Source organism: Mycteria americana, chromosome 2 (genome assembly GCF_035582795.1).
Source record: "Mycteria americana isolate JAX WOST 10 ecotype Jacksonville Zoo and Gardens chromosome 2, USCA_MyAme_1.0, whole genome shotgun sequence".
In the NCBI taxonomy this organism is placed as follows: Eukaryota; Metazoa; Chordata; class Aves; order Ciconiiformes; family Ciconiidae; genus Mycteria; species Mycteria americana.
In genome coordinates this window covers 104,347,611-104,360,424 of record NC_134366.1, presented here as the reverse complement: position 1 = coordinate 104,360,424, position 12,814 = coordinate 104,347,611, and the positions used below count along the sequence as shown (strand labels likewise).

Below are 12,814 nucleotides of genomic sequence, written 5' to 3'. Positions count from 1 at the left end.
CTTGAATGCGTCCAGAGGAGGGCAACAAAGCTGGTGAAAGGGCTGGAAGGCATGTCCTATGAGGAGTGGCCAAGGACTTTGGGCTTGTCTAGTTTGGAGAAAAGGAGGCTGAGGGGCGACCTCATTGCTCTCTGCAGCTTCCTGAGGAGGGGACATGGAGAGGGAGGTGCTGATCTCTTCTCCCCGGGATCCAGTGATAGGACATGTGGGAATGGTTCAGGGCTGTGCCAGGGAAGGTTTAGACTGGACATTAGGAAGCATTTCTTTACCGAGAGAGGATGGTCAAACACTGGAACAGGCTTCCTAGAGAGGTGGCTGATGACCCAAGCCTGTCAGTGTTTAAGAGGCATTTGGACAATGCCCTTAATAACATGCTTTAACTTTTGTTCAGTCCTGAATTGGTCAGGCAGTTGGACTAGATGATCCTTGTAGGTCCCTTCCAACTGAAATAGTCTATTCTGAACAAAAATACTGAAAATTCGGGAAAAAATACTCAGTACAAGTAAATTTAGTGCTAAAATGTCCTTGAAGTTCAGATCAACTTCTTGGTGATGACATAGAGAGGAGAAAATTACTTGCTGTATTTTAGGAATTTTTAAAAAACTTTGGTACTATCCAAGCCTAAATTGACTATCAATCCAATACAAAGCACTTTGAATCTAATTTAGTGTGGCTTTCCATGGTCTGTCAAAGGAGGTGAGCAATTCCTCAGGGTCCGCAGTTCTTCATCCTCTATCATGCGTTACCCTGTATTGGGTCGCTAACTTTCTTTACTGGCTGCAGCATTGTAGTAGTAGCAGTACCTGGAATTCCTCCTGTCATTTTGTGCTGCTTTTGGAGCTTGGCCTTCTAAATCAGTTTTTCTTTTTAGCTTTTATTTGTGGTATTTAATTTTTATTTCCGAGGCTTCTAAAACAGGTTTTTCTTGCAATTCCATCTTAAATGCATTTTTAACAGTTCAGCTGGTAGTCTTTAACTAGTGCACGTTTGAACAAATGAGTGTGTTTCTTGCTATTTGCAGCTTCTCTTTGATTTCCTTGCATTCAAAAATGACATCAGTTTTTGGAAGAAAAAGAGGAGCATGATTGGGATGTCTACAAAAGCAGGTATGGGCCAGAATGCGAAGTGTTGTGCATGTGCTATCTAATATATACTGTGTGTTTTTAGTCTTACTCTAAGTTGAACTTTGTAGATTCACCAAGATGGCAAAATGAGATGTGTTTGTGTATGAAAAGAAGGTAGCTAACAGACTGGTTGTAACTTTGTTAGCATTGTGCTCAAGTATCACTTGCTTTTAAGCACTCGTGTCACTTCTGAGGTTTGACTGTCTTACAATTGAGAATAAGTTTAATACTAAGTCAGTCACCAGATTTTCTTTGCTGAAGGAACAGAAAAATACTTCGAGGAAAAGAATGAGGACCAGAAAAAATCCTGTGGGTGGAGAGAATGTGCTATCATGGGTAATGCTGTGCTGCGAGTCCCATGTGTTCCTTGTAGATAACTACAGGTTCCAAAATGTTTGGGAGGGAAAATGCTGTAGTGTAACGCTGTTGATTGATTTGGGCTTTGGTGTAAACAGGAGCAGTGGAAGCTCCGGGGGGGTGGGAAGAGCATGGGAGGGTTGGGTTGACTTGGATATAGGCAAGATGAGAGAAACATAGTGGTGTGACATCCTGCCAGGCCTTCCTAGAGACAGATGAAGGTAGTAGCCAGCCCTGGATGCTTGAGGTTTAACATACCACTCCCCAGCCTTTTTTGTTGTGCTAATACTTAGTGCTTGTTTTTCTAATAGATTTTTCCATGCTGTTTATAAACCAAAATGATAAACCTGGAGTCACTTGACCTCTGAGATTATCCCTAATTCTATCATATATACAGATTGATTAAAATACGTGATGAATATCAATACCAGGAAAAAAATTAGGCATTCTAAATTACGATGAACGGCAACATGTTTTTCTCATGTGGAAAATCAGTTTATCGTCTTTATTGGAGTGTCTTTGTTTTTGTAAGGCATTTATACTGCCGTTGGCATATGTATGCCAAAAGGTAGTAAAAATTCAAAATGATCCATGAAATTTCAGAATTGTGTTAATTGCCAGTTTAAAAAGTGAGTAAAGTCAAATTGGAAAGACTGAGTGACAAAAGGGTTTTTTAACCTTACTGTCAAAGTATGCCTTCAGTCTCCAGTAATTGATGGTTCCATCCTCTCTATAGGAAGCCTTAGTCGCCTTTCTGCCTGTATTTCCTTCTTGCCCTGAGGGAGAGGTGCGACAGGCAATTGCTCTGGAATGGTACAGTGTAGTTGTTGATGTCTGAGCGTGTTGTAGCTCTTCTCTCTTTCTGTTCCTGCTTAGGGGATGGATATTCAAATCTAAGAATTAGTTGGTAGACACCTGTAAGCGTCCAAGGTTTAGCAAAACCTGAAAAATAACCCTAAAATATATTTCCTAACATTTACAAACATTAAATTAGTTGTATGAGTTTCAAAGACTGACATTACATTACCTCACAGCCTTTCAGCTTCCTCGAGACAAGAATCGTGAACATAGTTCATAATAGTACTGATACATTGCTGAACTGCTGCAGTACAGAAGTCTTCCTTAAATATTCTGATTTCCTTTCATCCTTTGTGATAAGGTTTTCCTAAAATGTTTTTGTTCCTTATTTGCCTGGAGGTATACAGATCACTGGCTGTTTCTAGGACTACTTGATACATCAAGATGTATATAGAAGTTCACGCTTAAACTGCGTAAGACAATTATAGTAAATAGGCCAACAGTCTTCTGTCATCTCAGCTGTTCATTTAAATATTAATAAGCCTTTCGTTTTCATTTTTTCTATCCAGTGCTTTGGCGGTGCTTTAGTACTGTGGTAATATTTCTTTTCCTTTTGGATGAACAAACAAGTTTACTGGTACTGATCCCAGCAGGCATTGGTGCAGTGATTGAGGTGAGTTCTTAAAGCCCTAGAACCAAATACCAGTATTTGCAGCAACATCCATAGTTTATTGTAGAAAAAGAATGCTAAGCTAGTCACTGGAAAAATACTGCTGTTCTAGTATGCTGTCTTAGCAGCATTGCTTAACTGGCTTTCAGTGGTAGAGGAAATTGTGTCCCTTTATCAGATTAGTAAACTATATGTATCAGGCTTTTCTGGGATGGGCCAGCTGGTATTGCGGAAACCAAACACAGAGTTATGCTGAGGTTCCTTCCTATCGCATCACCTGATAGGCATTGCTCCTGACCGGGCATGTATAACCATGTCAGCAAGACTTCATGGAAACATTTGTCAAAGAGCAGGCTGTGTGCCATCAGACAGTGCCGCAGGTCTGCAGCTTTCTCCCTGGCCGTGACTGAGGTGCTTGGGGAAGGAGGAGCCTGCTGGCTCTGTTCATTATTCCAGCAGATCGTGTCCAGTCAGTGGGTTGCAGGTACTGCTTAGAAGCCTGCTTTATGTGTAGTAAAGCACAAAGTCAGCAGTAATGGGAAGGGGAGATCTCTCTACCTAGCATTGCTTGCAGATCTAATTACTTCTCAGTATTTAAAAATAAGTTCTGGACTCTCGTGAAATTTTTGACTACACATCTGTTACAGTTAATCCCTGTGGAAACAGAACAGTTGAGAATTTTTAGTTGGTGATTAAATTGTTGAATGCAAAGTCATAAAGCGATCCTTAAATTTCAGCTTATTGTATAAGACAGATTAAGGTCTTGCAAAAACTATGAATGGTAGCGTCCTAAATAGTACCATTTCATTGACTGTAACCTTATTTTTTAGTAAGTTGAGCTTTTAAGTCTGATGTATTTCTGTGTGTTAAGTTTTCTGTATCAGATTTACCAGTGTTTTTGTTCCTATAAATAGAAATTTAGTCTTGTATTTCAAACTTCCTTTAGCTGTCTGAAATTTTAACAGTTTCAGGGATAAATATATATCCCTATAAATATGATGCTCCTTTTGTAGAATATCTTTTATTTTGATCTTGTATCTAAATAACTAAATTTTTTAAAATCCTTGAATCTAAAGACTTCAGAAATTCAAAAGTATCAAATGATTTAAAAATGTATCAGGTCAAGAAAAGTTATGCTTTTGTTTGTTTCTAGTGGGGAAGAAGAAATAGCTCTGGTCTCTAAATAACTTTTTTTTTTTTTTTTAAGAAGTTTTAGTGGAAACCAGATCAGTCATGTATGGTAGGGTAACAGGAATGATCAACTATGCTACAGGATTTAAGTTAAATTGAAACTGTTAAGATTTTGCATTTCTCTTTGATAATGAAGATGGATTTCTCAGTTGCCACTACCTAAGCACAGGCAGATCCAAATCTCATTTGGTCATTGTGCCTGTCTGAGGTTCTTCTTGGAGCTGCCCAAAGATCTGTTACATACATCTCTCTGAGATCTGTAGCCCCTAGGACTGTTTGGCTCCTATCTTCTTTCTCATGTGCCTTATTTTCCAGTATGTTGCTTTTGGATTGGAGGCTGGGGGAACTGGGTTGAAAGGGTTATATAAGAACGCTGCGTGGGACACTTAAATGGAGGGGAAATGTTCTGTAGGTTCTGTTGAAGTAACATATCTCTCCTCTCAAGTGATGGTGAGATAACATGGTTGTCTCAAGGTGAGAATGAACATGAGGACTATATATCTCAAAGGAATTTGTCTGCTGGGAAGAGCTTTTTCACAACTTGTTCTTAACACCTGTTACTCATGCAGTACTAATAGTGACATTGCTTCTGTAGTAAGTAATTTTCTCACTTGCATCAAAGATAACAGTAAAGGATCATCTTTACTGTATTGCACTTTCTTGTTTGGAAGATATGATGGATGAGAAGAGAATATTGGTATATCTAAACTTAAACAAACAAACCTTGTCCACAAAAAGCTTAATGGAGCGTAGCTCTCCTGGTGAGCTTACTCCATTGGCTAAGTTGTTGAATCTGTATAGCAGAGTGGGTACATGAGTAAATTTTCAGGTGCACTGAACCTTTGGTTACATTAGGGTCAACCTGTTGCAGCAATACAGTAAGTAGCCAAACAATTCAGTGGATTCACTGACTTTTGCTTGTAGCCCACTACTGAAATGTAATGACCATGTAAGTGTCCACTTAATTACTGTTAGGAGTTCTGAGGCATGTTCATCTTGCAGATCCCAGCTGACCTCAAAGGCCTGTAAAAACTTGCTTGGCAGGTGGTTACTGGAGAATTCTCTAAATGTTTGACCTGGGGTTCATGCTGGTGCTGAGAGCAGCTAACCCCCACTGCAATCCAGATATCCTGGAAGGACTACATTTATTTCACTTAAAGTACATCATCTGATATGGAGACTTAATAGTGCATGCTCCCAATGTTGTACTTGTTTGGTGACACAGCATTTGTTTTGTATAGAGATGCAGGCAGTGTGCTGCAATCATGCTGTTGCTGCTTTATGCAATGGGTGCTTAAAATAGATATCCTGGGGTCTTGATTCTGAGTATCTGAATCCTGCATAAGACATTCCTTTGGATAATTCTGTACGTGCTCATTTTGTTTTTGCTAATCACAGCTCTGGAAAGTGAAGAAAGCTTTGAAAATGACAATCAAGTGGCAAGGCTTGAGACCCAAAATTCAGGTATAGTAGACATTGGCCTGTCAATGATTACACTCTCGAGCTTTCCATCTGTTTTCAGGTTACTGTGCAACTTGGCTTTCAGTGAAATGAAGATTAAAAAAAAAAACCATAAAAGTTTCCTATGTACATCTTCTCCTTGTGGATGGCTTAATCCAAAAGCTGGATGAGCCTTTTCAAATTTATGAATTTCTTCAATGAATTCTGTAGAAGAAAAAGCTACTTGTGTGTATTTATGGTGTGAGAAACTTCAGAACTCCTGTCAGTCCTGCTAAATCTTAACAGGTGGGACTGTGCTCCTGCCAGTGTGTTGGAAAGGCACTCTTACTTCAAATCATGATGCCAGTTAAGAAACTGAATTTTTCATGAAGGCGTAGGTATAACTTCTCCATTGTGGAACTAGTAGATGATGTGACATGTTCTGGGGACAGGACAGTCTTTGACAAATCCTCTTGGTAAAAATTTAAGTCCCGAGACTGTTTGCAGGACATGCAGAGGCACCTGGGATTCAGATTAACGCTTGTTAAAGTACAATCTCCATTGGAAGTTTCCCTTGTTGGTAGGAGAAACAGTTGTCTAACCTTCAGTGTTTACTTCACAAGAAGTACTGGGTTTTTGTGCTGCTTGAAGTCTATGCATCTTGAGTAGCTCATAGCTCCGGTTCTTCCTTTATCGGTATTCAAGGAACTGTGTTTAAGCAGTCACAATTTCTGGAGATGTGGAGATAATGCATAACTGACCTCTCTTCATGCATGAAAATGGTTATGGTTTTTAATAATGGCTTCCTGCATCTGCCAGATTCTTAGCTACTTGAGTTCACTTTTGCTTTGTGAACTCTGCTGTCTCAACAGCATTTTCCTAAGCAAAGAAGTCCTGGATGTTTGTTGTAAAATATGAAGGGAAAAATTAAAGTTTTTGCCTACCCTGTATTTGGGAGGCTGCACAGGACATTTTTGTGACTCTATTGTATAGAAGCTTATAAGAACTTTGAACCGTTACCTAGCTTAATGTCTAAGCAGTTTAGTTTGCAGTTTAAATCTCAGTTTAGGGAGTTGGACAGCAAGTGCTTTTTCCCCCAGTTCTGACTTGATTATACATTTTATATGTATTGCAGTTTGGTACATACAATGACTCTGAAAAGAAAACTGAGGAGTATGATACCCAGGTAAGAGCGAATCCTGTGACTTCTGATCTATAAAGTCTTATATATGTGGCCTGCTGATTGACTTGTTTCTCGCTTTATTGCTACAAGTGCATTTTCCGTTTTTTCATAGTTGTCAAGTGGATCATCATTATGTGGATGATCAGATAGCGAAGGTTCACTCTAATAATTTATGAAAAGAAACGGTGAAAGAGTTGTTTGTTAGCTGAATCTGGTTGAAACATTTCTCTGAGAAGCAGAATTGCAAGTGACTTATCTGAAGAGAAATATCTTAAAGGGTCTTCATTCACAAATTTGAAAATGTATATTTGTACTTGTTATTTATACTGGAGGAATGTTCACATGCTTCCTGATTTCTGAACAGAGCTGAAGAAATCAGGAAGTTAAGCAGAGAGCTACTCTTAGACTCTGATCTTCATGCTGCCCCTTGTTGCTTATGCTCTAAGGTCCTTGGTGGTCTGAACTGAGAACTGGGATTGTCACCACCTTCTCTAGAACTGGAAGCATACTGGAAATAATAGTAGACATTTGGAAACAGGAAAAGATTTTAAGGAAAAAAATTATATGGCTGTCTTTTAGTTAATGCCATGACAAATCTGCTGTATATAAAATGTAAGCTAACAAACTATTTTCATTGTCTACTAGGCTATGAAATACTTGTCATATTTGCTCTATCCATTGTGTATTGGAGGTGCAGGTTACTCCTTGCTGAATGTCAAATACAAAAGGTACTGTGAATCTATAAACGATCTTATACAGAATTGAAACATTCCCCATTTTTCCCATATTAATTAACTGAAGATGATGGGTTATGGAAATGAGTTATTTTATTTTGCTTGATTAATAAGCTAGGAACCGGAAACTTCCTTGTTCTCTATGATCTAAAGCTTGAAAGTCTAACTGTTTTTTTAACATCCTGTAAGCTACAGGCTGTTGTATTTAGCAAGTAACCTGGTATTACTGTAGTATAGAATTCAGTAGCTTACATAACACAAGTAAGCTGTGAATCAGAAGAGGGGGAAGAAAGCTGCCATTGATGTTCAGAGAACTGATAAGGTGACAGGAGAGATGAGAGGAATTCAGTGGTTAAACCTGTCCAGTAACAGAGAGAAGCAAAAGCTGTCCCAAAATTATTTCCTCTGACCAAGTGGTTCCTCTGTTCCTAAATATGATAGCTAGGATAGCAAGCAAGCAAAAGCGTTTTTAAGAAAGGGCTCTCTTCCTTTAGAGTCAGGGGCTTACAGCAACATATTGATACTTCAGCAAGAGCTGAAGACTCAATATTTCATGAAAAGGTGAAGCTCCTGTCCACTTTCACGCAAAATAATACAGCTAGTTCATTTTGTATCGGAGAGACACAAGCAAGTATGCAGCCATAAGACTGTGTAGTAGAAAAATCTGCAAGTGCAAGCATGGTGATGGCCATGTAGACTTTTTTTTTAATGGTCTTTAGGCCCCAAAGGGATGGGAGGGAGAGCAAGCAGTAGCTTAAAATAACATCAGAAAGAGCTACTGTTTCTGCATACGTGGGCTGTAGCACTTGTACTAGCAACTGGGGCAATTTCTGGGCTATTAGAAAAATAATTTTTTCAAAAGGTTCTTGATATAGTAAGGAGCTAACAGCTATGCAGCATTTAAAAATTCTGCTTTTCTCACAAAATTCTTAAATTCATTCAGTACTGCACAATATTATATGCCAGGTGTTCTGTGAGCTGGGGCTTAAGAAAGTGAAAACAATTGATATCATAGAATTTTTATCATTGTTTAATCTATTTGTAAGGAAATGTGATGGAACAAGTAATCTTAACAGTGGATTATCCTTTAATCTTGCAGGCATTTTCTGATGCATTTTTTAGATGCTTGCAGATCAGTGAAATGCTGCTACGGCTGTAACGTTGCTATTAACAAGTCACTAACACAGCCTTGCAAGTTTAATTTTAAATGATGTAACCTGAGCATCGCAATTACTAGCTGTTCTTACTATCGCAAGCAGAAGTACGGAATTTGACCGCTATCTGTAACACTACTGTTATGTTGCTAAGATTGTGCCCCATTGAACATCTGGGAGGGTTTTTAGATGTGAGAAGGGGAAAATGTAGATTCCTTGTATTTACTTTTTTCTTTTTTTTTTTTTTTTTAAGTGCCTACTATAGTGGTTTGCACTGAATGGTATTTGTTGTTTGAAATTTGATAAGTCCTTACAGTGCCATATTAGGTGTCTCTTCAGTATTCAGAATACAGTGTTACCTTTGCGAGCCTTAATACAGTCAGGGTTCAGTGCGCAGTATTACCTGATGTCATTTTGGGTGCAGAAGTCTTAGAACATTCTGAAAAAGTATAAAAGCAGTTGATAAAGCTCTGTAAACTTGTTGGATGCACTGATAAACATCCTTTGCTTAAAATGTTAGCACCTTCTCTGGAGCCCTTCCTAATCAAAGGAAGATGCAAGGTATTTAGTTCTTGTGTAAAGTAATTCACAACATAGCCACTTCTTGGAGTAGTCAGCATACAGTTATGTGGAGGATGTATTACAGGTATATATTTTTGGCTGAGGTCAAAAAATGACTGGACTGTCGTCTTTGTTTGTAGCTGGTACTCCTGGTTGATTAACAGCTTTGTCAACGGTGAGTCCCTTATGTTTTCTTTCTATTTCATATTTCTACAAATGAAGGCCAAGACTCAAAAGTAGAAAATTAACTACTATCAGCTGGATCAGTGTAATATAGACCAATAACTTGACTGTAGATTCCAAAATTATCACAGTGATTGAGAAAGGGAGAAGAATCAACCCAAAGTGAAACAAAAGGATGAGATGCATCTTCTCTCTTTAGGAAAAGGAGTGTAAATCTCTAATTGTGAAAGTATAGTTGTGTGGTGTACTTCTATTGTGCATTTGTCTGTAAGTTTTCCATCTTTTATCTTCAGGAGTGTATGCTTTTGGATTCCTGTTTATGCTGCCCCAGCTGTTTGTAAACTACAAGGTAAGATTGAAAAGTGATAAAAGACTACTTTTTTAGTCTCTTCTTCCAGAATTTATTACAAATTGATATTTTTAATCCTAGATGAAATCTGTTGCACACTTACCGTGGAAGGCTTTCACATACAAAGTAAGTAAAGCTCTAATTTAAAGATTGGTGCAGTCATTTTGGAAATAATCTTCTGTGAGAAACAGCTTAGTATTATGTAGCTTAAGGCTGACAGTGCTTTGTTTGTTTTAAGAACTAAACTGACAGTAGAACTAAATTTGTTTGCAAATGTCTTTAAAAAAATAGAAATATTGACTTTCATTTTTCATAATGACTTCCATATGAGAATACCTGCATCCTACTTTTGATGATGATACTGGTTTTTTTCTGCTGTCTTGTGTGGGTGCAGATGTTGTTCCTGCAAATAAACTAATCGGTTTCAATTCAATACATTATTTTAGGAAGAGAGAGATTATATTAACAAAGGATAGTTCTCAAGAAACAGATAGGACCACTAAGAGACCTTATTTTGGCAGGTTCCAGGAGCTACCAGAGACTGAAGTAACGCACACACTGTTCTGTGCTGGGGTGGTAATTCTGAGCTTCTGGGCAGTGTAGTGACAAATGCGTGGTGGGTTGTTACACAGTGGAAAGGGGGCTGTGGTGTCCCCACTGCCTAGACTGCCCCTCGTAGGAAATAATGCCATGCTGTAGCAAAGCTTAACACCAGACCTTGGAGAGGGGAAGGTAAGTTTATTTCAAAACAAAGTCAACTTACTAATGCTTTGATACCTGCATACCCACAACCACCCACATGTGTGTCTGAGTGGTTTGTGTAGTATTCAGGCACCAAGATGGATGTACCTGAGTATCCCAGTCAGGATTCCTTGCGCTGATATGGAGGACAAGGGACACCCACTGTTGAGTTCCTGTGTCTTCTACGTCCTTCCTAAATCAACAGCTACGTGCTAGTTTTGTTGTTGTACCCCTAAAGAGCTGATAGTATTTTGACTCCATTCCTTTCCCACCTCTGTGAGTCATTAGGATTTTTGTACTGTCATTTGTTTTCCTGATCATTGTGTCCTGAGAAGCCCTAGATGGATGTGCTGGGATCACCAAGACCGTGATGCCATCAACATGTGCCATGTTTTCTTCTGCTTCCACTCATCTATTCTTCCTTTGTGCCGATGTATTACAATTCTCCAGAACATCAGTACTTTCCAAGAAACAGTGTTAAAAACTGCTCAAGACATGGTGTCCAATTCTGAACAGATGATCTGGAACAAAAGAACTAAAATCTTAAAATTTGAAGTGCCTTTCATAGCTTCTCCATTTCTGTGAGCCTACAGCAATAGCCCAACTTTCTGGTGCCTTAATATTTCTAAGGAATCATGGGGCATCTAGGAAAACAGACTGAAATATAGCTGATAGCAGAACAGCAACTAAACAGTGTTTGATATGGAAATATAGTCAAAATATAAAAATAAACATCTAGTGTTTCAGACATACTAGGCAAATCAGCATGTTTCTTAATAGAGGGGAGTAAAAGGTATATTAGTAAAGTAATTTCACAATTTTACTTCAGCAACAAATTACAATAACTGAGCAGAGACATTGGCAGTTAAATAGACAACAAAGGGACAGTATTCAAGCAAGTAACCTTTAAAGCAGCAGAATTCTCTTGCTGAATAGCCTTTTCTTACAGAAGCATTTATGGTTCTTGTTAAGATGCCAGAGGCTACCCACAACAAAGGCTTGTGTGTATTCAGAAAGAAGTATAGGATGTTTTCAGTTATGTTTAACTTACTGGTCTTTGGAGGGGGTAATTTACTTTTTCCTAGCAGATACTTAAAGTTGCTTGCTCTCTTCTGTACTTTGAAGAGTGGAAAGAATAGTCTGAGGTCTCCTCTGCGATTGTTGTTTTAGAGAGCTTTGGTTTTTTCCTTAATTTGAAGTCTTTCCTGTTTTGGAAGACCTTGGCAAAAACGAAGATCAGTCTAACTTTCCAGTTTCTGTAGTCTTTATGTTTATGCTCTTTATACTTATATGAGGAGTACCTTCAAATGAGGTAATCTGAAAAGAAAACTAGTTAGACTAAATACTGTTAGATGGGCCTGCCTTGATGCATTCAATTTCAATGGCTTATGAGGACTGCCTAAGTGCCTGAAGGATGGAGCATTTAGCTCCTTTTGTGTTTGTAGGATCACTCACTTGGGTGTTGACTTGGAAAGGCTGCCTTTTCCAACTTGCCAAGTTTTTTTTGTTCCGTGACAAACCTTCTGTGCACAGGCTTGAGAAGTGCCGTCCATGTTCTTTGATCACTTCAGATTGATGGATTTGTTTTGACTTGCCAGGAGGAGCTTTCCTGTTGTAACTAATCAGAACTCTTTCCTGTCCAACGCCCCCATATTCTGCTGATGCTTTGTTTCAACCTATAAACATTGGTTCATTTTGAAGAGTGAGTCCTTCTCTGCTTAGAGAACACATCTTTTTCCCCCTTCTTATGGTATGGATTAATGTACAGCGTACTAATACTGAAAGGAGAAGCCATGTTACTGACTCTGTTAACCCAACAGTGAATATTCTTTGCTGGATTTGTTTCCTGCTGTTTTAGTGAGTTGAAACTGTTTATTGCACCATATGATGAGTACTAGAGCTAGTGCACTGTAAGAGTTGATTTCTAGTCCTCCCTGTAGGCTAGAGCCAGATCCAGAGGAGTTGCCCTTCTGTTTACTTTACCTTCTCTGACAAAATATTGTTGTCTTTGCATGCTCGGAGCCTGTTTGCCTTGCTTTCCCAGCAGATGTCTGGGAATTTGAACTTTCTCACTCAGGAAGAAGTAGTGAGAAAATATTTCATTACTGCTTCAGAAACAGAACCTATAGTATGCCTAGTTGAGTGGAAATGGTGTAGAAAATTATGTCTCGGATAAGGAATGGATGATTACTTCCAGGAGAGCACTGAAAATATTTTAAAATCTCTCCAAGGCTGTCAAGTTAATGTTCGTAAGAGCAGTAAGTTAACAAGTTTTTACACAAATTTCAAATTCCAACAGCAAATGAAAGTGAACTGACATTTTTGTAAA

At 38.6% G+C, this 12,814-nt stretch overlaps 1 protein-coding gene across 1 annotated transcript in view; it reads left to right on the top strand.

The window, feature by feature from the left end:
- The window catches only part of CLPTM1L (CLPTM1 like), a 29,440-nt gene that overhangs the window by 14,513 nt on the left and 2,113 nt on the right, over window positions 1–12,814 (top strand). Inside the window, exons 8-15 of the mRNA XM_075494161.1 lie at window positions 1,022–1,106; window positions 2,849–2,952; window positions 5,539–5,604; window positions 6,716–6,766; window positions 7,409–7,491; window positions 9,353–9,387; window positions 9,689–9,744; window positions 9,826–9,870. Coding sequence (XP_075350276.1) covers window positions 1,022–1,106; window positions 2,849–2,952; window positions 5,539–5,604; window positions 6,716–6,766; window positions 7,409–7,491; window positions 9,353–9,387; window positions 9,689–9,744; window positions 9,826–9,870 — 525 coding nt within the window. The remainder of the gene's footprint in view (window positions 1–1,021; window positions 1,107–2,848; window positions 2,953–5,538; window positions 5,605–6,715; window positions 6,767–7,408; window positions 7,492–9,352; window positions 9,388–9,688; window positions 9,745–9,825; window positions 9,871–12,814) is intronic.